We start from the raw sequence: 20578 nt of genomic DNA on the forward strand, positions 1-20578 counted from the left end.
AAGAAAACACTACAGATATATGTGCCCAGCTCAAATTTCATGAATTGGGTTTACATCCACTTTAATGATCTCAGAAGCCTCTCACATTGATGTCAAACTGATGCTATTAGCACAAACCCAAAGCCCACTTAAACAGCCCCTTAGGTACTCTGAGATAGTACTTAGGACTTTATTTTTACTTTCTTTCTTCTGTCCACATTTGTGTCTTGATTCAGCATGAATGGTGAAGGGGAAGGGGATGCAGGGAAGGGTGAGCAGAATCAGAAGACGTATGCCACGTACACACAACCGGACTTTCCGGCAGAAAAGGTCCGATAGAATCATTCCGTTGGATATTACGATTGTGTGTGCTTTATCTGACTTTTTTCTTCAAAAATTGAGAAATAGAACATGTTTCAAATCTGTCTGACGGAATCAATTTCTATCGGGAAAACCGTTCGTCTGTATGCTGGTCTGACAGACCAAATACGACGCAAGGGCATCTATTGGCTACTGGCTATTGAACTTCCTTTTCTAGTCCCGTCGTACGTCATCGCGTTAAAAACGAACAGACTTTGGTCCGTTTGTGTGTGGGCAAATCCGTTCGGTCGGAACTCCGTCAGGAAGACCGTCTGACCTTTTCTGCCAGAAAGTCCGGTCGTGTGTACGCAGCATTACTCTAGTTCAGAAAATGTGAACCCATCTATCATTTCTATTATTCTTTGGCCTGTACAGATGGAAAATATCTGTGAATATAAAAAAGATGGCATACTTCTTGCAACAGTGCATTTTAGCATTATTTTCTTCTAAAAATTACACATGACACAAGAGACAGAGCTTTACACAAGGGCTTCATTATTCAGGTGGGCGTAGAGCAACATAATATCTAAATACAGTCTGGCTTTAATACCATTATTTTAAACCACCCAAAAAAAATAAAAAAACTTTACACAGTAAAGGTCATCAAGATTGATAATCTTATTTAATATTTATTTTGACTAAAAGTCTGAGAACAATATATTCCTAAAGTCTATCCAATTTGGTAGTCATTGTTAGTGCTTCATAATTTTAGTACATCTGCAGCTAATTAACTGTGCCATGACGTGTTATATTCATCACCTGCTTACAGTAAAGGTCACTTAAAGCAGATTGTCAAGATACAAAATAATTGGTGGTTATAGGGAAAATTGTACTTGACAATATTATAATCCATTTATGAACAGTCACATTTTTATTAATCCTATTTTTTATTACCCTATCCTGGTGAATAACATTCAATAAACAGTTTAAGCAATATTAATTATCTGTAGGTGTCTCTAAAAAGTGCCACATCCAAATAACTAGACAGAAAGAAGAAATATCCCCTGACTGGACTTTTAAGGCACTAGAATACAATTGTATGTAGAAAAGTGATGACAGCATGTGCCAGTATTTTTTAATGATGTTATTTACTTTAGTTTGTGGATTGCTGTATCTTGTGATAAAAAGGATGGAGTTGATGTCATTTTTTGGGCTTTTGGATAAGTAAGAGTTCACTTCTGTCTTGTGACAGAACTTGTTGATAGGTTCTCTTCAGAGAGCCATGGGAATAGCCCCTCTGCATGAGCCTATTGCGGAGCTGTAAGACCTGAACTTTAAAGTTTTTTGTTCCCCAGAGAAATTCTGCCTTGTCTGAAAATACTGACTATACGGTATTGAATTTACTAGCACTGCTGCTCCTCTCTGCCAATCCCTTCACTGGCTCCCCCTACCCCACAGTGTAAAATTCAAAATGCTAACCATAACATACAAGGCCATTCACAACATCTCCCCCATCTACATCACCGACCTCATCTGCAAATATCGCCCAAATCGTCCCCTCAGCTCCCCCCAGGACCTCCTGCTCTCTAGCTCCCTTGGTACCTCTTCCCATGCTCACCTTCAAGACTTCTCCAGAGCCTCTCCCATTCTCTAGAACTTCCTGCCCCAGTATGTCCGATCAGCCCCTACCCTGTCCACCTTTTGGAGATCCTGGAAAACTCATTTATTCAGGGAAGCCTATCCCACACCCACCTAACTGTCCCTGAGCCACCCCCATCAAATCATTCTCTGCAGCTACCGTATTTCCTTTTGTACCACCCCTCCCTTTAGAATGTAAGCTTTACAAGCAGGGCCCTCCCGTACCTTTTGTATTGAACTGTACTGTAATTGTGTTGTCCCCCTATACATTGTAAAGCGCTGCGTAAACTGTTGGCTCTATATAAATCGTGTATAATACCGTATTTTCCGGCGTATAAGACGACCTTTTACACTTAAAAAAAACTGAGCAAAAAGGAGGGGTCGTCTTATACGCCGGGTCAGCTGCTGGGATGCCTTCTAGATGTCCGGTAATACTGTATGTAGCTTCGGCTACATACAGTATATACCACTGAACCAATCCCAGTGAGCGATGTATTCAAATGAATACAGAGCCTGCTCGGATTGGAGTAGCAATCTCTGCCAATCCGAGCAGGCTACACACAGTAGCCTGCTCCGATTGGCTTTGAGAGTGAGGCGCGGGCTGATGATGTAACAGCCTCCGCCAATCCCAGCAGGCTTTGTATTCATTAATAGAATACATTGCTTGCCGTGATTGGCTCCAGCACCAGCAAGAAGGAAGAAGGAAATGGCTCCAGCAAGAACGAAGAAGAGGGATATGAAGCGTCGGAAGCCTCGGAATGGAGGGTCGTCTTAAACGGTGAGTACGGGCAAAACATTTTAACTGTGCAGGTTTTTAGGGGGTCGTCTTATATGCCAGGTCGTCTTATACGCCGGCAAATACGGTAATAATAATAATACTAGCGTTTGAGGATGAAAGCTCAAAGCATGCAATATGCAAGACCTCAACAACATCTAGGAAAGATATCCGTTCTTTATCAAAACTCATGGTAAAATTTAAGTTAAATTCATTTTTATTCATTCTCTCTAGAAAATGCTGTAGAGATTCATTGGGGCCGTCCCCAATCACAAAAATATCGTCTGTGCAATGGAACCATGATGTGATATGGTCCTTATACATAGACAGAGTCATCAGAAAACAGTATCCTTTCTCACTCTCCCAGATACAGGTTGGCGTAGAATGGGGCACACGAGGTCCCCATTGCCACACCCTGTATCTGGAGGTAGTGGGAACCGAAAAATAAAAAAAAACATTATTTTCCAAGATGAATTCTAATAGGGAGAGAATGAACTAATTGTATGAAGAGTTCCCATCACTATCCACACCTGTTTAATGGCCACAAGGCCTTTAGAGTATGTGGCTTTCAAGGATTTTTAGAAAGTCAATGGTATCATTTACATAAGATGGCAATAAACTGACATATGGCTTCAAAAATTCATCCACAGGTTTACTAGCATTGTCACTCACAGCACTTCTACCAGAAATGATTGGTCTTCCAGGGGGATTGGTTATGTCTTTATGCACCTTGGGAAGTGCATAGAATGTAGGTGTTATTGGGAACTTTGTTCTGATAAAGTCCCATCTCATCTTGTTAATTGTTCGGTTCAAGTATGCCGAATCGACCAATGAGTAAAACTCCCTGTTATATTTTTCTATGATCTCTGATGTGATCCTCCTGTACCACTCTTGGTTTTTCAGTATCCTGCTGCACATAGTTGTGTAATCTTCATTGTCAAGTATGACAATATTTCTGCCCTTGTCAGCAGGCTTTATGGTGATACGGTTGTTGGAAGAGAGCTGTTCAAGGGCCTCGATTTCTTTAGCATCTAAATTCTTATTTTTGCAGGTTTCTATTTTTAGTTTCTAGTTTAGTTTAGATCGTTATTAATTAATCTTTAAAAAGCTGCTGCGTTAAAATTTGTGCAGGGAGCTGGGCAAAGATCTGATTTCTTTTTCAATTTTGATTTTACAAGGTAGTTGTCCATACCGTTTGGTTCATCAACTCTATTCAGAAGTTGTGAGAGATTGACATGATCCAAATCGGTCGTGTCGCTCTCTTCTAAGAGAGAGATCAATTGGTCGAGGGCCCTGTCTTCCTGTGGAGTCTGAACTGGGTTTGCATTCTGTTTGTGGTAGAGGCTTTTAAGCAATAATTTGCAAACAAACAGTTGAAGATCTTAATAGATTTCAAATTTATCGAGATCATGGTTGGGGCAAAAGCTAAGTCCCTTACTCAAAACTGTAATTTTGCTTGGAGAGATGCTTTAAGATGATAAATTAATGATGTTCAGTTCAGTGTTAGTGGAAGCAGTATCTACAACAGGTTCTATGGAACAGCTGGTGTAGCCATGTCTGGGTTTGGGTTAAATGCTCTTGTTTTGGCTAAGATTAAATCTAAAAAAGAAGAATCAATTATGGCCCGATTGGGCTGGTTAGGGGAGGGTAGATTAGATACAGAGGGAGAACCTCCATTGGTGTGTAAAGAAGAAGAAGAGATACCCTTAACCGTAGTGGGTATATTACCTTGTACCGTAGAATTCGTAGCGTTACACCCAAAGTGTAGAGGAGTGAGAGATATTGTGAGAAGCGTCCAAACTATTTTTTTTTGCCATTTGCACTTGTGTTGAGTCGCCATTGTATTGGCGTTTGGTGCTGGAACTGCTTTTAAGTTGTTTATGTGCCATTTGTGAGGAAGCAAAAGACATGTTAAAAGAAGGTTGAGAATCAGTAGTTTGTGAATGAACAGCGTTAATCTTCTTACTATGAGGTATGACATTTAAGGAATATAGCATCCTTTACATGTGGAAAAAATTTAGAGATAGAGCTACAAGAAATATACAAACATTCCTATTGCTATTACTTACAGGGTCACGCCTCTCTTTGACTTCAGCTTACTAAGTGTTAATCTCTTCCCAGGTAGATTTGGCCACTCTTCAGCAATTACTTCCACACTGTTTGATACTACTAAAATAAACATAGACGGGCATATCTAAAACACAATTCCACTCAAATTTCTTGTTTTTAATATTTCGGAATGTTATGCATATGACAGTTTCATAAAACATGTAAGTATACATGCTATACGCATTTACCACTAACAATTTATGCTGCTATTTCTCATGTTGTTATTTAGGTTGTATGCTTAAACTGCCTGTTAATATATTATAGACACATGATTGACTCTTTCACGTACCCCCGAAGAAGGAGATTTTGAAAACTCTGAAACGCGTTGGGGGAACTATAAGAAAATACTGTCAATCGTTGTGGTGACTGTCAAAACTTACATGCAGTATTGTTAACATTCCGTCTATATACATTTTTTTTATTCTGTATCTTATGATGTATGTACGCTGTTATTAAAATTTAAACTTTTCTACATACAATTGAATTCTAGTGCCTTAAAAGTCCAGTCAGGGGATATTTCTTCTTTTTGTTCAATAAACAGTTTGATCTCTTGCTGAGAAAAAAAAAACTCACATTATTTTTAAGTTTGTTTTTAATCTCTGAACTTCGGGCAGATATAAAATAGTATTGAAACCAGTTGTATGTTCTTTGAAATATCATCAAATGTATTTTTTCTTAATTTTTTATTTATTTTTTAACAAATATGAGTGCGATAACAATCAAATGCAACATGTGTGCGAACCAAGAAAATTGATATAGCTGACATACAATACAGAATAGGTTGTAAAAATAAGTAATGAATCTATAATGAACAAGCAGGATGCTTTACTCATCCGGGTAATGGGTAAAAGAAGAGAAAGAAAAGGAAAAAGAAATAAAAAAAGGAGAGGAAAGGCAGGGTTCTAGTGGAGAGGAGGAAGCCTAATAATAAGTTCATCAAATGTATTTTTATGCAGCAAGCTACAGTAGAGAAAAAAATCAGGCCACCAGCCAAGTTCTGCTATTAGAATCTAATCCTGAAATTTTGACAGGACTGATTTTGGAAGCCAAACAGCTATATATAGAATATGTTGATAAGAGGAGAGAGCAGAGTGACTGAGCTCCTCTGTCTGCGGCTTCTCCTTTTGCCGTACAATCACCCAGCCTGGGGTTGGGGAGAAGACATGTAACTTTTACTGAACTAAAGCAGAGAATAATCAACTATACGGCCTAGCCAGCCAGTGTTGTGCTGTGTTGCATTGCTGTGTAAATCTCAGGATTGAATGGACAGGAATTCTAAACCTTTGGTAGGTAAAATTGTTCCTATATATGTATTCCACCGATATATATATAGATGCATACCTGGAGCTTAGCTTTAAATTACTGAAACATTAAAGGAGTTAAAGCGTTAACTGCATGGAAAAAGCAGAGTTGGACAAAAAAGGCTGCATTAGGCCTGCTTTGTATGCAGTTCAAATGCTCCTCATTAGAACATGCTGCATCCAAAGAAACACAGCACAAAGCAGGTCATACACATCCTTTGAAATGTCATCAACTTTACTGAAGTCAGTGGGAAGTCAATGAGTTTTTGGACTTTCAGAATTTAAACTGTTTTGCCATGGAAAAAGAATTTAACTCACAATGTACAGTATGCGCACTATGTACAACTCAACAGGAAATAGGATAATAGAGGTTTTAGGTCTAAAGATACGTCTTTCTGCTAAACCAAAGGTCTTGGTGTTTTTTTTTTTTACTATTATGTTTCATTATGTTCTACATAACACTAAATGACTATGAAACCTTATAATACTGTCACCTGCTCACACTAAAGGTTGGATATCTAAATATATTATTTGAGACAAAAGTTAATTGCCATATATACTCAAACTTTCTCCTAAATGATAATTATTTCACAGAAGAATGGCGTTTTAGAGCAAAGGAATTAATCCTCTAATTACGAGCACATACACACACACCCCTCTGCACACGGAGGGGCTATATAGAAAAGAAGCCCAATAAATAGCTGTTTTCCTAGGCTGGAACTGAACCACTGAACAATCATGTTCTATTCTGTTGTTTTTCTTACTCTTCTGGGTCTGACCTGGGCTGAGCAAGGTAAGATTTATTGTATTCTTTAACCAACTGCATGGAGACTGATTTGGAAGTTGCTCTGTGTTTTATATGTAGAGATCCATACAGAGAGCAGATTTTTGCATTGTTAAATCCAGTACAGGATGTCCATGCATGAGCTTTAAAAAAAAATAGCAAATTATGAAATCCTCATTTGGAAGTTAAGTATGTAATGTTCACACCTCCATTATATTATTGGTGGTATGGTGTTTAATGTTTATCTATATGATTACTGCACTTTGATGTCAACGTTCCCACAAGACCTACATGTCAATGTAATGAATGCCACACACTGCCATGAACCACACCTATTATGGATCACAATGTGATCACTTGATGGGGAGTGCAAACATTTTGATTTCCCACTGTGTGCACTAACAAGTAAGTGTAAGTAGGCAGTCTCTGATATCAGTTATTACCTGGATGCATATTCAAAGTAAGACCAATAATTATAATACATACCACTAACAAAAAGCACTACAATATAATACTTATCTACACATACTGTGTATATACTGTATAGTTCCACAAATCTGCTAAGACATATAACGGTTCACCTAGCTACCCCCCTTACCAGCAGCTTATACACTGATCAGCCATAACATTATAACCACCCACCATAATCCATTGAGGCATGGACTCTACTAGACCTCTGAAGGTTTTCTGTGGCATCTGGCACTAAGCTGTCAGTAGCAGATCCTTTAAGTCCTGTATGTTGTAAGGTGGGTCCTCCATTGATTGGACTTGTTTTTCTAGCGCATCCCACAGATGCTCAATTGGATTGAGATCTGGAGAATTTGGAGGCCAAGTCAACACTTTGAACTCTTTGTTGTGTTCTTCAAACCATTCTTGTATTTAACAGACAAGACTACCCTTTTCTCTTGTCCCATGGTCCAGTTCTGATGCTCATATGCCCATTTTAGGCATTTTTGGATATGGACACAGGTTAGAATAAACACACCCTGACTGGTCTGTGGCTATGCAGCCCCATATGCAAAAAACTGCAATGCAATTTGTGTTCTGACATTTTTCTATTGGAACTGGCATTAACTTTTTCAAAAATGTGAGCTACAGTAGCTTTTTTATGGTGTTGGACTACATGGGCCAGGCTTGGCTTCCCACGTGCATTAACGAGCGTTGGTCATCCATGACCCTGTTGCTGGTTCACTGGTTTTCCTTTCTTTGACCACTTTTGGTAGGTCCTGACCTAAGGAGTCCTTACAGTGGCAGTATAGAGTCTGGTTCAAAGCTATGTTCAGCAGCAGCCAGGCTAAAGGCGCAGGGTAAGGATAAAGTTAAAGGTCAGAACAGGCAGGAGTTGGTAATGTGTTGGCAGCGAGGTACCAAGTCTGGAGGCAGAATCAAAGTCAGAAGTCCAAGTTGAGGTCAGTAACACACGTGAATAGCATACATAACAGGCAGGGGTGATCCAAAGGAGATGGCAGGCATAGCCGGAGCAGCAAAAGGTAAGCAGACATTTAGGAACTAGGAATACAGGAACCAGAGCTAAAGACAATCCAACACTGAGGCCAGGCAGACCCTGGGTTTAAATAGACTGCATATCCTGGACCTTTCATGTCTTTTTAGGCTTCTGTGCCCCCTGACCCTGCACATGTGCATGAAAATGAGCACTTGCTGCATGGGTATGTTTACTCCCTGACAGATCTTGTACGCAAAAGGGGCCCTTTTCACTGATTTTCAATGCAAATGTATACTTATTAATCTCCCATGTAAAGAGGAATAACTAGACGTGTAAATAAAAAAACATTTATCCACTCTAAATTCAGAGATCATTTGCACTTTTTTCAGCTGAAATTCACGGTGCTGCATCCTCCTTTTGAAGAAAAAAAAGTAAGCAACTGAGGAAAGGTTATAATGGCACTGTTTACAGCCAGGGCACCTTCTACATCTGCTTTACCCATTAAAATGTGACCAGGGAGAATTTCAGGGGTCATACTACTGCCTTAAATTACTGATTTTCTTTTTTGACTGTGGCTCAGACAGATGGAACCATGTAATGCACAGTGAGCAGTAAAAACCTTCATTGGTTGGCTGTGTTCTTACAAGTGACATCAACAATTGGTTGAGCTTATGCCACATAATGTGTGGAAGCTGCAGAGATGAGAGGGTAGAGTCAGGAACATTGGCTGGCATGGTGGCAAGAGATGAGTATGGGGGCACAAAGACACAGTGATACAAGTAAATCTATCACTGGGATTGGGAGGGAGCACTGAGATGTCAATACTTGGTTGATACTACTGCTCTGATCCCTAAACTTTATCCTTAACTTAATCTCCAATGTAACCCTTAACTTTAACCTCTTCCCTAAAATTTTCCCTGGACACCAGTAGAGCTGTGTAAACCTTAGAATTAGAATGAAAGAAATACAAATCCTTTTGCAGCTAAAACTGCTCTCCTATATTTATTTCAATTGTGTATTTAGCTGTTTGCCTGGAGTTCACCTTTAAAACTCAACATAACTCCTAAATCTGAACTCTAAGCCTGCTCCTTATAAGCTTCTATTCCTGGTAGCTTCCTATTCACACACCCATGTTCTTACTGCTGATATGGGGTTATCTCCTATTTACTCTTATGCCGTGTACACGCAGTCAGAGTTTCCAGCAGAAAAAGTCTGATGGAATAATTTCATCAGAAATTCCAATCGTGTGTGGGCTTCAACTGACTTTTTTTAGAAAATTCTGACGGACCTAGAAATAGAACATGTTTTAAATCTTTCCGACTGAATCAATTCCTATCGGGAAAACCATTCATTTGTATGCTGTTTCAACAGACCAAAAACAAAGCAAAGGCAGCTATTGGCTACTGGCTATTTAACTTCCTTTTTATAGTTCCATCGTATGTGTTGTACGTCACCGCGTTCCAAATGATCGGACTTTGGTGTGAAGTCCGTTTCAGCAGAACTCCGTCAAAAAAACCTTCACAGTCTATTCTGATGGAAAAACGGTCGTGTGTACATGGCATTAGTCTATGAATACAGGCTCAACATGTTGGCACTGACATGTCAGCTTGTAGTCTAAATCAGAAATGATCAACCTAGGTGACAAGGCTGCTCCTCAATAGACACAGTACAGAAATTAAGCATCGTGCTAGGATGGAAATTGTGTTTCTGACTGCCTTTTATTCTTCTCTCCCTCTACTGAGATACTGATATTAGCCTGCATCATTTTCCTTCAGCCAGCCAGGGAAGTGCTAAAGCCAAGCAAGCCCATAGACTTCTATGCAGAGTGCTCAAAAATCCTGGGCGTTGTAGTTTAACATGGCAGCCATATAATGGGGCCAATTGACTTTTTACACTACAGATCCCAATATTCACTATTAAGTAGTAGAAATAGATAGATCATTTTTATTCAACAAGAGGAGGGGAAGAGATTACAGTGCACACATACTAAAATGACATTTAAAACCAGCAAGGCTATTTAAAACACCTGAACATATGCAGAAAATAAACAAAATATATGGGGAGTTGGTCACACTATATGGCCACATAGTGCTCAAGTCCACTACTATGTCAAAGTATCCCATTATCAGTGGGTCCTACACTATTCATAGAATTAAAGATCCTGCTTCTCAACCATGGGAGAAATATACTCCTTTATGTGGGAGAACTAAAGGACTCCTCCTATAACACAGGTGGACACTAATAAGAGGTAATGACGGGGGGATGGGGTGCTCCAACCCAAGGGATCTGGTCAGGACCCTTACAATAGACAAATAAAGAAAGACTTGGGGGGCACACCCTAAGAATGTATAACATTAGATGGCGCAGCTATAAGAACGACAAACAGAGGAAAAGATTACAGCGCACACATACAGCTTAAGCCCACTGCTGCATCAAAGTACCCCATTATCGCTGTAATCGTTTCCTCTGTTTGTCGGTCTTATAGCTGCACCATCTAATGTTATGCATTATTAGGGTGTGCCCCCAAGTCTATCTTTATTTTATTCAACAAGTTCTCCCTCTTGGCACTGAGGGAGTTAGAAAAATAGCACCACTGTCTGGATGTTTGCCTGCCAGTGGGAGACCACACCAGTGGAGATCTGAGAATGAGACTGGGAGTGAGGACACCTGGGGGCTGTGCCAAACCACCCACATCAAAGCACCTACAACGCAGCCACAGGGAGACTGAAAAGTTCACTCACCCCCTGCTTCCCATTGCTGATCATAAAGCCTTTTGGGGAAAGGCAGAGGGGTCCCCATTTACAGGGAAAAGTCACCGCAGCATCCCGGGGATTGGCGAGAGGGCTATTCGCCCATGGCTGATGCTGCTAGCAAGGACTGAGCCACTGAGAGCAGGACACCTAGTTTACCCAATCCATCCCACACCCATATTGCACTCTATACCGCACCAATTCAAAACCTATACTGCATTATACCAAACATTTACCACAACTGAACCACATCTATCTTGCACCCATGCTGAGACTTTATCTTACCTATACTGTATCAATACAGCATGCAAGTTAATTGGGACTGTTGTTAGGTGCACAGAAGCTCCTAAAGGGCCCCAACGATAGCCAGTAAAAGACATGTAACATGTATTTTCAAAGGTAATCCTTTGACATGTAAAAACATCTCAAAGAACTGCCACTCCCTTAATAATTATTCTGCAAGCACCCTGTGTTCCCTGCCCTCTCTGCTATTATCCTACTTTTAGTTTGGACTGTGTATACTCAGTCAGTCTAGGACTAGCATCACAGCCATAAATGCGCTTTGGCAGCATAGTTCCATTGCTCAGTAGTATAAACTTTATGACTACCACTGCTGCACTTGAGGTGGCCTTCCTACTGCTTATGCTGAACTGGAGGTCAAATGTCATCTTATGACCAACCATATTGGGTGACAATATATTAGGTTTACCTTTATTGACTGGTTTGGTGCCTGTTTTCTTTGACATAGCACTACTACTGGGTACTATGTATTAGTGATTTCCTGTGATATTGTATGTTTGTACATGTAGAATCCTCCTTGTTAGGTTAATAGGATGCTAGGTAAATTTTGTTTTTTGTTTTTTTTTGCTCCTCTGTATTCGTTGGATCTGTGGTTGATTTCTTTTGGCTGTTCTGTGTCTCACAGGCTTCAGGTCCAATTGCTTTTTCCTGGCTTCCAGAGAGTTCTGGGAGATAGGATTGGAGCAAGACAAATAGGCGGTATGAATATTTATGGTGCTGCAGCCAATACCTAGGTAGGTGCACCTAGGAGGTGGCTGAGAAGGCTCATAAATAGTCTGAGGCTGAGAACAGTAGGTTCTTGTCCTGGAGGAGAAGTCCCCAGCCTGGAGCGTGTCTGCCACTCTGGGTAGATTGCTGGAGTTTGCTTGATAATCATTGAGGTCCCAGCTGTGGCATAGCTGGAGGGCCTATTTCTAAACTTTTTGCTTTATTAAGTTCTGGTCTGGAGACCTCATGGAAGAGTGCCAGGTGGAAGCTGTGGTTGATTTCTTTTGGCTGTTCGGTATCTCACAGGCTTCAGGTCCAATTGCTTTTTCCTGGCTTCCAGCGAGTTCTGGGAGATAGGAATGGAGCAAGACAAATAGGCGGTATGAATATTTATGGTGCTGCAGCCAATACCTAGGTAAGTGCACCGAGGAGGTGGCTGAGAAGGCTCATAAATAGTCTGAGGCTGAGAACAGTTGGTTCTTGTCCTGGAGGAGAAGTCCCCAGCCTCTGGGCAGATTGCTGGAGTTTGCTTGATAATCACTGAGAGCCTAGCTGTGGCATAGCTGGAGGGCCTATTTCTAAACTTTTTTCTTTATTAACTTCTGGTCTGGAGACCTCATGGAAGAGTGCCAGGTGGAAGCTGAAAGGAGTTCAGCTGCCCTGGGGCATTGTGAGCTTTAAAGTGTCCCAGCTTATTGAGGCTCCAACTAGGAATGATGCTCTGTTGGACCTGGTGATCTCAAACCATGCAGAGCTTATTACTAATGTTCATATAAAATAACATCTGGGTAGCAGTGACCATGATATCATTTGATGTTAGCTGTAAGCAAAAAACAAATACATGAAAGATAAAAACACTAAAATTTTAAGCAAATTTTCCAAGGATGAGGGCTGCTCTGCAGAATTTAGACTGGGAGTGAATTTTGGCATCGATAAACACAGAACAGAAATGGGAATCCTTCAGGTTGTGAACTCACTGCAAAGTATATTCCCATGGGCAATAAATTTAAAAAAGGCTAAAAATAAAACCTATGTGGCTCACGGCCAAAGTTAAAAAAGCTATAAACAATAAGAAAAAGAGCTTTTAAAAAATATAAAAATGAAGGTACACTAATGTCGTTTAAATGTTACAAAGAACATAACAGAATATGTAAAAAGGAAATCAAGGATGCAAAAACTCAAAACAAAAGACAGATTGCAAAAAATAGTATGACAAACCCCCCAAAAAATCTTCAAATATATTAATAGTGAAAAGGTCAGGTCTTAGCTTGTAGGCCCTTTACAAAATAATCTAGAGTGGGTGACTGGGGACAATGAAAAGGCAAATTTATTAAATAGATTCTTCAGCTCTGTGTATAAAAAGGAGCATGGGGGAAAGCATGTCCATAATGGAGATGGTAGTGATACAGCCCCAAATGATCCACAGTGGCTCAAAAGTGATATGGTTCAGAAATATTTAGACAGAATAAAGGTTGCTAAAGCACCTGAACCAGATGGCATCCACCCACAGATCCTAAAATAATTAAGCTCTATAATTTCAAAGCCATTGTTTCTAATTTTTAGGGACCCATTGATGGGAATGGTACAACTGGATTGGCGTAGGGCCAATGTGATGCCTATATTTAAAAAGGGAACAAAGTCTTGACCTGTTAGTTTAACTTCTATAGTCGGGAAGATACTGGAGAGTTTAATAAAAGACCACATAGATGAGTTCTTGCTGGAAAAAAAATATTTTAGGCAACAGACCTCATGGATTCATGAAAGACAGAAGTTGTCAAACTACCGTATATACTCAGAGTATAACAGAGTTTTTTAGCCAATTTTTTAGGCTTAAACCCCCCTCCCCCCGCTTATATGCGAGTGAGCTGTACAGCAGCCATATCTTTGATTACTAAAACAGTGGTCTCCCACTGTGTTATGCAGTCTGTTCGGCCATCCATTGTAAAAAACCTCCGCCTCCTCCTCGTCCGTGATAGAGGAAGACAGAATACAATGCTGGGAAACTGGATCAGCGTTCGGTCCATCATGAACGAGGAGGAGGCGGGGCTTTGTTACAATGGACGGCTGCACAGATTGCATAACACAGTGGGAGACACCTGCTGTTTTAGTAATAAAAGGTATGGCTGCAGATGGGCACAATGAGTCTGAAAATGGGGGCAATGAGGCTGCAGATGGGCACAATGAGTCTGAAAATGGGGACAATGAGGCTGCAAATGGGCACAATGAGGCTGCAATTTGGCACAATGAAGCTGTAAATGGGCACTATGAGGCTGCAATTGGGCACTATGAGGTTGCAATTGGGCACAGTGAGGTTGCAATTGGGCACAATGAGGCTGCAAATGGGCATAATGAGGCTACAGATGGGCACAGTGAGGCTGAAAATGGACACAGTGAGGCTGTAGATGGGTATTGTTGACCCAGTAGCTGCTGCATTTTCCCACCCTAGGCTTATACTCGAGTCAATAAGTTTTCCCAGTTTTTTGTGGTAAAATTAGGTGCCTCGGCTTATATTTGGGTCGGCCTATACTTGAGTATATACAGTAATCTGGTTTATTTTTATGAAGCGATAAGTAAAACCTTGGACAGGGGGGTGGCTGTGAACATGGTATACTTGGATTTTGCAAAACAGTTTGACACAGTTCCCCACACATGGCTAATGTGTAAGTTAAAGTCTACAGGCTTGAAAATAGTTTGTAAATTAATAGAAAACTGGCTAAAAGACAGAATTCAGAGAGTAGTGATTAATGATTTTTATTCTGAATGGTCTAATGTTATCAGTGGTGTACCCCAAGGTTCAGTGTTAGGACCCTTACTTTTTAATACCTTTATAAATGATATAGGGTCTGGGATTAAAAGTACAATTTCAGCCTTTGCAGATGACACCAAACTATGCAGAGGAATTGCATCCTTACCGGATGTCTCCAATTTACAAGCCAACCTCAATGCTCTATCTAATTGGGGGAATATGTGGCAGATGAGGATTAATGTTGATAAATGTATGGTTAAAGTTATGCACTTGGGGGCTAAGAATATGCATGCATCATACATACTAGTGGGAGTACAACTGGGGGAATCCATAGTGGAGAAGCATTGGGGGTTTGGATAGATCATAAGCTCACTAATAACATAAATGCCAAGCTGCAGTTTCCAACGTGAGTAAAGTCCTTTCTTGTATTAAGAGAGGTATGGACTCCAGAGAGGGAGAGATATCATTTTCCCATGTACAAATCATTAGTAAGACCTCATCTGGAATATGCAGTTCAGTTTTGGGCACCAGTTCTCAGAAAGGATATCATGGAACTGGAGAAAGTGCAGAGAAGGGCAACCTAACTGATAAGGTGCATGGAGGAGCTCAGCTATGAGGAAAGATTAGAGGAACTGAATTTATTATCTCTTGAGAAGAGAAGATTAAGGGGGGATATGATCAACATGTACAAATATATAAGGGGTCCATATAGTAAACTTGGTGTTGAGTTATTCACTTTGTCAACACAGAGGACAAGGGGGCAATCTTTACGCCTAGAGGAAAAGAGATTTATTCTCTAAATAAGGAAAGGTTTCTTCACAGTAAGAGCTGTGAAAATGTGGAATAGACTCCCTCCAGTGGTGGTTCTGGCCAGCTCAGTAGATTGCTTTAAGAAAGGCCTTTCTTAAATGCACACAATATAACTGGGTACTAACATTTATAGGTAAAGTTGATCCAGGGAAAATCTGATTGCCTTTTGGGGGTCAGGAAGGAATTTTTTTACCTGCTGTAGCAAATTGGAGCTTTGCTGGGGTTTTTCGCCTTTCTCTGGATCAACTGAGGGTATAGGATTGGTAAATGGGATGTTTGATAATATTTTTTATTTATTTATTTTTATGGTTGAACTAGATGGACTTGTGTCTTTTTGCAACCTGACTAACTATATAACTATGTAACTATGTCCCAGTTCTTTGGTCCAGTTCTTTGAAGGTCTCAATGCTGGCTATTTCTCCTTTGTTCTTGGCATGGAGACTGTTTAGCGATTCTGGAGCATTCCATATCACCGTACATCCTATCCAAGTGTATTCAGCAATAAATACATCCCTTAGAATGTTTTCTTGGGAGTGTGCCTGAACAGGGCTCTGTTGGTGCTGGAAATCTCTGCACTAGAGAAGAAAAGCTCTGGTCGTCATTATCTATGCTGCTGCTACACAAGAGTTAGAGGAGCTGATATATTTGGAAAAGGAGAAGGAAAGGAACACAGGGCCCATCCTAATCAGTGGCTCCTACAGAGGTAGCACTACAAATGCTAGGTGAAAAGAAAGGGGTAAAAAAGCCTGATAAAAGAAAACGAATGCAGCCACCACAGCAAAAATCTCGTAAGCTGTATTATATTAAATGCTTATTTTTGAGTTTAGAAACATTTAAAAGTATCCTACATATATCAAAATAGCACATTTGGTCTGATCACAGAGAGTTCCCTCCATTACATAGTTAGATTGAGAAAACACGTCATCCACTGACTTAAGCTCATAGTAAAGTATATAAATAAATGGATTAATTAAAATTCTGCATGTATTACCCAAGCCATTAAAGAGTTACAAGAGAGTGCCTGAGGCTGTGTGGACACATAGGCATCAGAGCACAGAGGTGTTACGCATGCACAGGAGTCACAGGAGGTGACAAGATGCTCAGTGGTTCACTGGGGTCATAAGGTGCACAGGGAGCACTGGGGTCACTGGATGGCACAAGATGCTCCTGGAACATTAGATGACATAGGATGTTCTGGGGTCACTGGATGACACAGAATTGCAAAGGAGTCACAGGGGTCACAGGGGTCACTGTAAACACAGAAGTCACAAGATCGGGAAGGACAAGGCTGCACACATGAGACACTGAAGGCACCGGAGTGCAAAGGGCTCACTTTAGGCAGAGGAGCAACTAGGGGTCTTAGGGGTCACCAGGGACAAAAAGTAATTGGAAACATGGGGGGTGAGCTTAGGTGAAATGACATCTTCCATGAATATGGAACAAAATGTGACCAAACCCTTTAAGTAGGCAACAATCAGAAATGCCGGAGTGGGAGACTGGATCCCAGTATGCCAGGTGAAATAAAAAAATATTATTGTATTAAGTGAAAAAAAATTAATATATGTATTTTTAAAATAAAGATGGTATAATTACATAAATTTGTCTTTATAATAGCTTTCTTTAATCTTCTGTACAGGGCCATCCTGGAACACACCAGCCTGTCTGACAGAAGCCAGTCAAATGGCCGGCTTCTGTTGAATGGGCGCGCTGGAAAACCAGTGTCTGTTCAGATAGGCACAGATTTGCAAAAGTGAATACTATCACCAGTAATTTGGGGACATTGAGACTTTGTTCACAACACTACTGTGTGGGAAAATTTGCAAAACCATGATGTTCCTGCAATGCCCCAAAATATGTCTTCACTTTACAGATGCGTGACGGTGCCCTTAAAGTGGTTGTAAACTCTCCCTCACAACTTTGTCCCATGTAAATCAGCATACAAAACCCTAATGAACACTGCTTGTAGATATCTCCTTACTTGCTTAGTATTGTTGTAATCCTTTTTGTTCTTTAGAATGACGTCACTGAGCATGCCCAGATCTCCCCTGATTTATAGAACACTGTGTGTACTTGTCTATCTATTATCAGGACTTCCTACAGCACAACACTGAAATCCCAGGAGACTGCAGAATCATTCAGAGCTTCCTCCTACACCCCATGTGACCATGTGACATCACATGTAGCGTAAACCAGGGCATGGAACAGCATTACTACAGTCTTATCAGGTGAAGCTGATAAGACTGACAAAAGCAAGCACTAGATAATCGGCACAAGTAAATACTATGAAATAAAACAAGTCAGCTATGAACAGGGAAGCAGGGTTGCCATATAAATGTTGGATTGAGAAGGAGGCTTGGTTAATAGTACAGGAAGTGCTCAATGTAAGGGTGGAAATACACTCCACTGTGGACTGAAAAAAAAGATGGCGCTGTCTAACCCCTGGAAACAAGTTTTTTAAAGTTTCTTTAAACTGTAAGGAATATGCGATTTGGGCTTGATTACAGTGGCTATAGTTTGATAAATACTTATTATAATGGACTAAATGAAAAGAAGCATCAGAGTGGGAGAGTCTACTTCCTCTTTAATTACTTTTTTCATGTATATGGAGATGATTGCAGATTTTTTTTTTCTTGTTATATGTAGATATGTGCAGAGTAAAATATTTTGTATTAGACCCACGTCTAATTTTTTTTTACATTTGACGCAGGGTTCCCCTTAATATCCATACAAGACCTGAAGGGCCTGGTAATTGAATTTGAGAGACCCCCACACTTTTTATTTATTTACTTTTTTATGAATGACTTTCAATGAGTGTTCTCTGTATTACGGGAGCCGACAATTCATAATAGCTGCGAGTGATTTTAAAGGACTTTTTTACCTGCATAAATGACACTTTGTGCAGGGACAGTTCTAAGCACCAAAAACATGCGCCCCTTCACAGACATACTATAGACACCCCCCAGGTATGAAATTTAAAGGAATATTACACTTTTATTGTTTCACTTTAATCATTATTAAAATCACTGCTCCCAAAAAAACGGCCGTTTTAAAAACTTTTTTTTGCATTGATACATGTCCCCTGGGGCAGGACCCAGGTTCCCAAACACTTTTTAGGACAGTAACTTGCATATTAGCCTTTAAAATTAGCACTTTAGAATCTTTTCTCTCTGTCAAATATTTTCTCGATATAATCTTGGACTAATAGAGGTAAGGTTAGGCACATTCGACCACAGGTTCTATAGACACAGATTGTTATTGTCAGAGTCACGTCGAATCTCCTATTCTATATCGAACTGTTGTAACAACAAAAACGAAAATAAAGCATTCATTTATGTCGGATCTTTCGTTTTTCGGATTCTGTGCTTTCATTATTGTTTGTCAAAACGAAAACGAAAATACCTGAAATTCGGACAAAAACGAATGCACAAGTCTAGTTATATGTACATTCGATTGGAAACCTTGCTGTTTTTCAGAATGGGTTTATTTATTCATTGAAGAGACAAAAATCTTGTAATTTATACATACATTAATAAAAAAATATATGAAAACTGCTAATAATAACAAACTATTTTCTAGTGCAGCAAATATACTGTAACAAGATTGGATGTTATTTTACTGACTTAATTGTCTAATGTTCTAATGTCTTTCAGGCATCTCAAGCTCTTACAATGGTAAACCGATATCTCCTCAGATGCATGGGCTGTTTGCTGGTTTGGATAAAGCAGAAGCAGCTGTGAGCTCCATTCTTCACTCATCTGAACATAAAAACAAGATCAACATACTTAAAGAAAAACTGAAGTTAAAGCTTTGTAACATGGAAATCAGTGCAATCAATCTGGCAGTGCTGACGATCGTGCCTGAATCCATCTGCAAAGAAATTGAAAATGGGAAGATTACTGAGAAAACCATCATAGATTTCTTGAACAAGGACCCCATAACACACTTCAATGCTTTCTTCAAAAAATTTATGGAGAAAATAAATTCTGAAGCCAAAAAGTTTCAACTTTAAAGAAAGCAAAAGCCAAGTTATATTAATATAAACATTGTTTTCAGTGAACGAAAATGTATTGCTTTATTTTCTGAAACACATTGTGAATGATGAGTTGTGAAATACAGAATAAAATATAACTGCTTACCAATAGCAGATAATGACATATCTTTATTTTCTGATGCCGCGTACACACGATCGGAATTCTCATCTGAAAAAGCTCTGGTTTTCCCAACGGAATTCCGATGGAATTCCGCTCAAGCAGTCTTGCCTACACATGGTCATGCCAAATTCTGATCTTTTAGGACGCGGTGATGTACAACACATACGACGGGACTAGAAAAAGGAAGCTCAATAGGCAATAGCCAATAGCTTTTGTCTCACAGTTGATTCTGAGCATGCGTGATTTTTGGCATGTCGGAAATTGCATACACGGGATCGGAATTTCCGATAGAAAGTTTTTCCGTTGGGAAAATTGAGAACATACTATCAATTTTTGGCTGGCGGAAATTCGGACAGCTAAATTCTGATGGAGCATACACACGGTCACATTTTCCAATGTAAAGCTCTCATCGGTCTTTTTCTAGCCGGAATTCCGATCGTGTGTACGAGGCATGAGATGTACTAAGAAGTAGAATCAAAATGGTATCTGAAAGACAAATTTAATTTCTCCAATTTTAACCACTTTCAGACCGGACCATTTTGCTGGTAAATGACCAGAGGTCTTTTTACACTTTGGCACTGTGCTGCTTTAACTGGTAATTGCGCGGTCATGCAATGTTGTACCCAAACAAAATTTGCGTCCTTTTCTTCCCACAAATAGAGCTTTCTTTTAAAGGTATTTGACTGACTCTGCGATTTTTATTTTTTGCGATATAAACGTAAAAAGACCGCAAATTTTGAAAAAAAATGATATTTTCTACTTTTTGTTATTAGAAAAATCCAA

The 20578-nt window shown here is 39.8% G+C and overlaps 1 protein-coding gene and 1 long non-coding RNA gene across 2 annotated transcripts; both read left to right on the forward strand.

Moving 5' to 3' along the window:
• Window positions 1–4434: 4434 nt before the first annotated feature.
• On the forward strand, window positions 4435–5211 carry LOC143929982 (uncharacterized). Its single transcript, XR_013262679.1, has 2 exons — window positions 4435–4962; window positions 5066–5211. It is a non-coding gene; the product is annotated as an uncharacterized LOC143929982 (long non-coding RNA).
• Window positions 5212–6727: 1516 nt separating this feature from the next.
• LOC143930798 (uncharacterized) lies at window positions 6728–19785 on the forward strand. Its single transcript, XM_077455398.1, has 2 exons — window positions 6728–6895; window positions 19295–19785. The coding sequence occupies exons 1-2, from the start codon at window positions 6841–6843 to the stop codon at window positions 19651–19653; spliced, it is 414 nt and encodes a 137-aa protein (XP_077311524.1). The 5' UTR covers window positions 6728–6840; the 3' UTR covers window positions 19654–19785.
• The last annotated feature ends 793 nt before the right edge of the window (window positions 19786–20578 follow it).

Source organism: Lithobates pipiens, unplaced genomic scaffold (genome assembly GCF_037356315.1).
Source record: "Lithobates pipiens isolate NorthernLeopardFrog02 unplaced genomic scaffold, aLitPip1_a1.2 Scaffold_25, whole genome shotgun sequence".
Lineage (NCBI taxonomy): Eukaryota > Metazoa > Chordata > Amphibia > Anura > Ranidae > Lithobates > Lithobates pipiens.

Bases quoted from the DNA above. Each gene is read 5' to 3' on its own strand.
- LOC143930798 (XM_077455398.1), top strand. From the start codon at position 6,841: ATGTTCTATTCTGTTGTTTTTCTTACTCTTCTGGGTCTGACCTGGGCT. The intron at 6,896-19,294 runs GTAAGATTTATT...AATGTCTTTCAG, and splicing joins TCTGACCTGGGCTGAGCAAG to GCATCTCAAGCTCTTACAAT.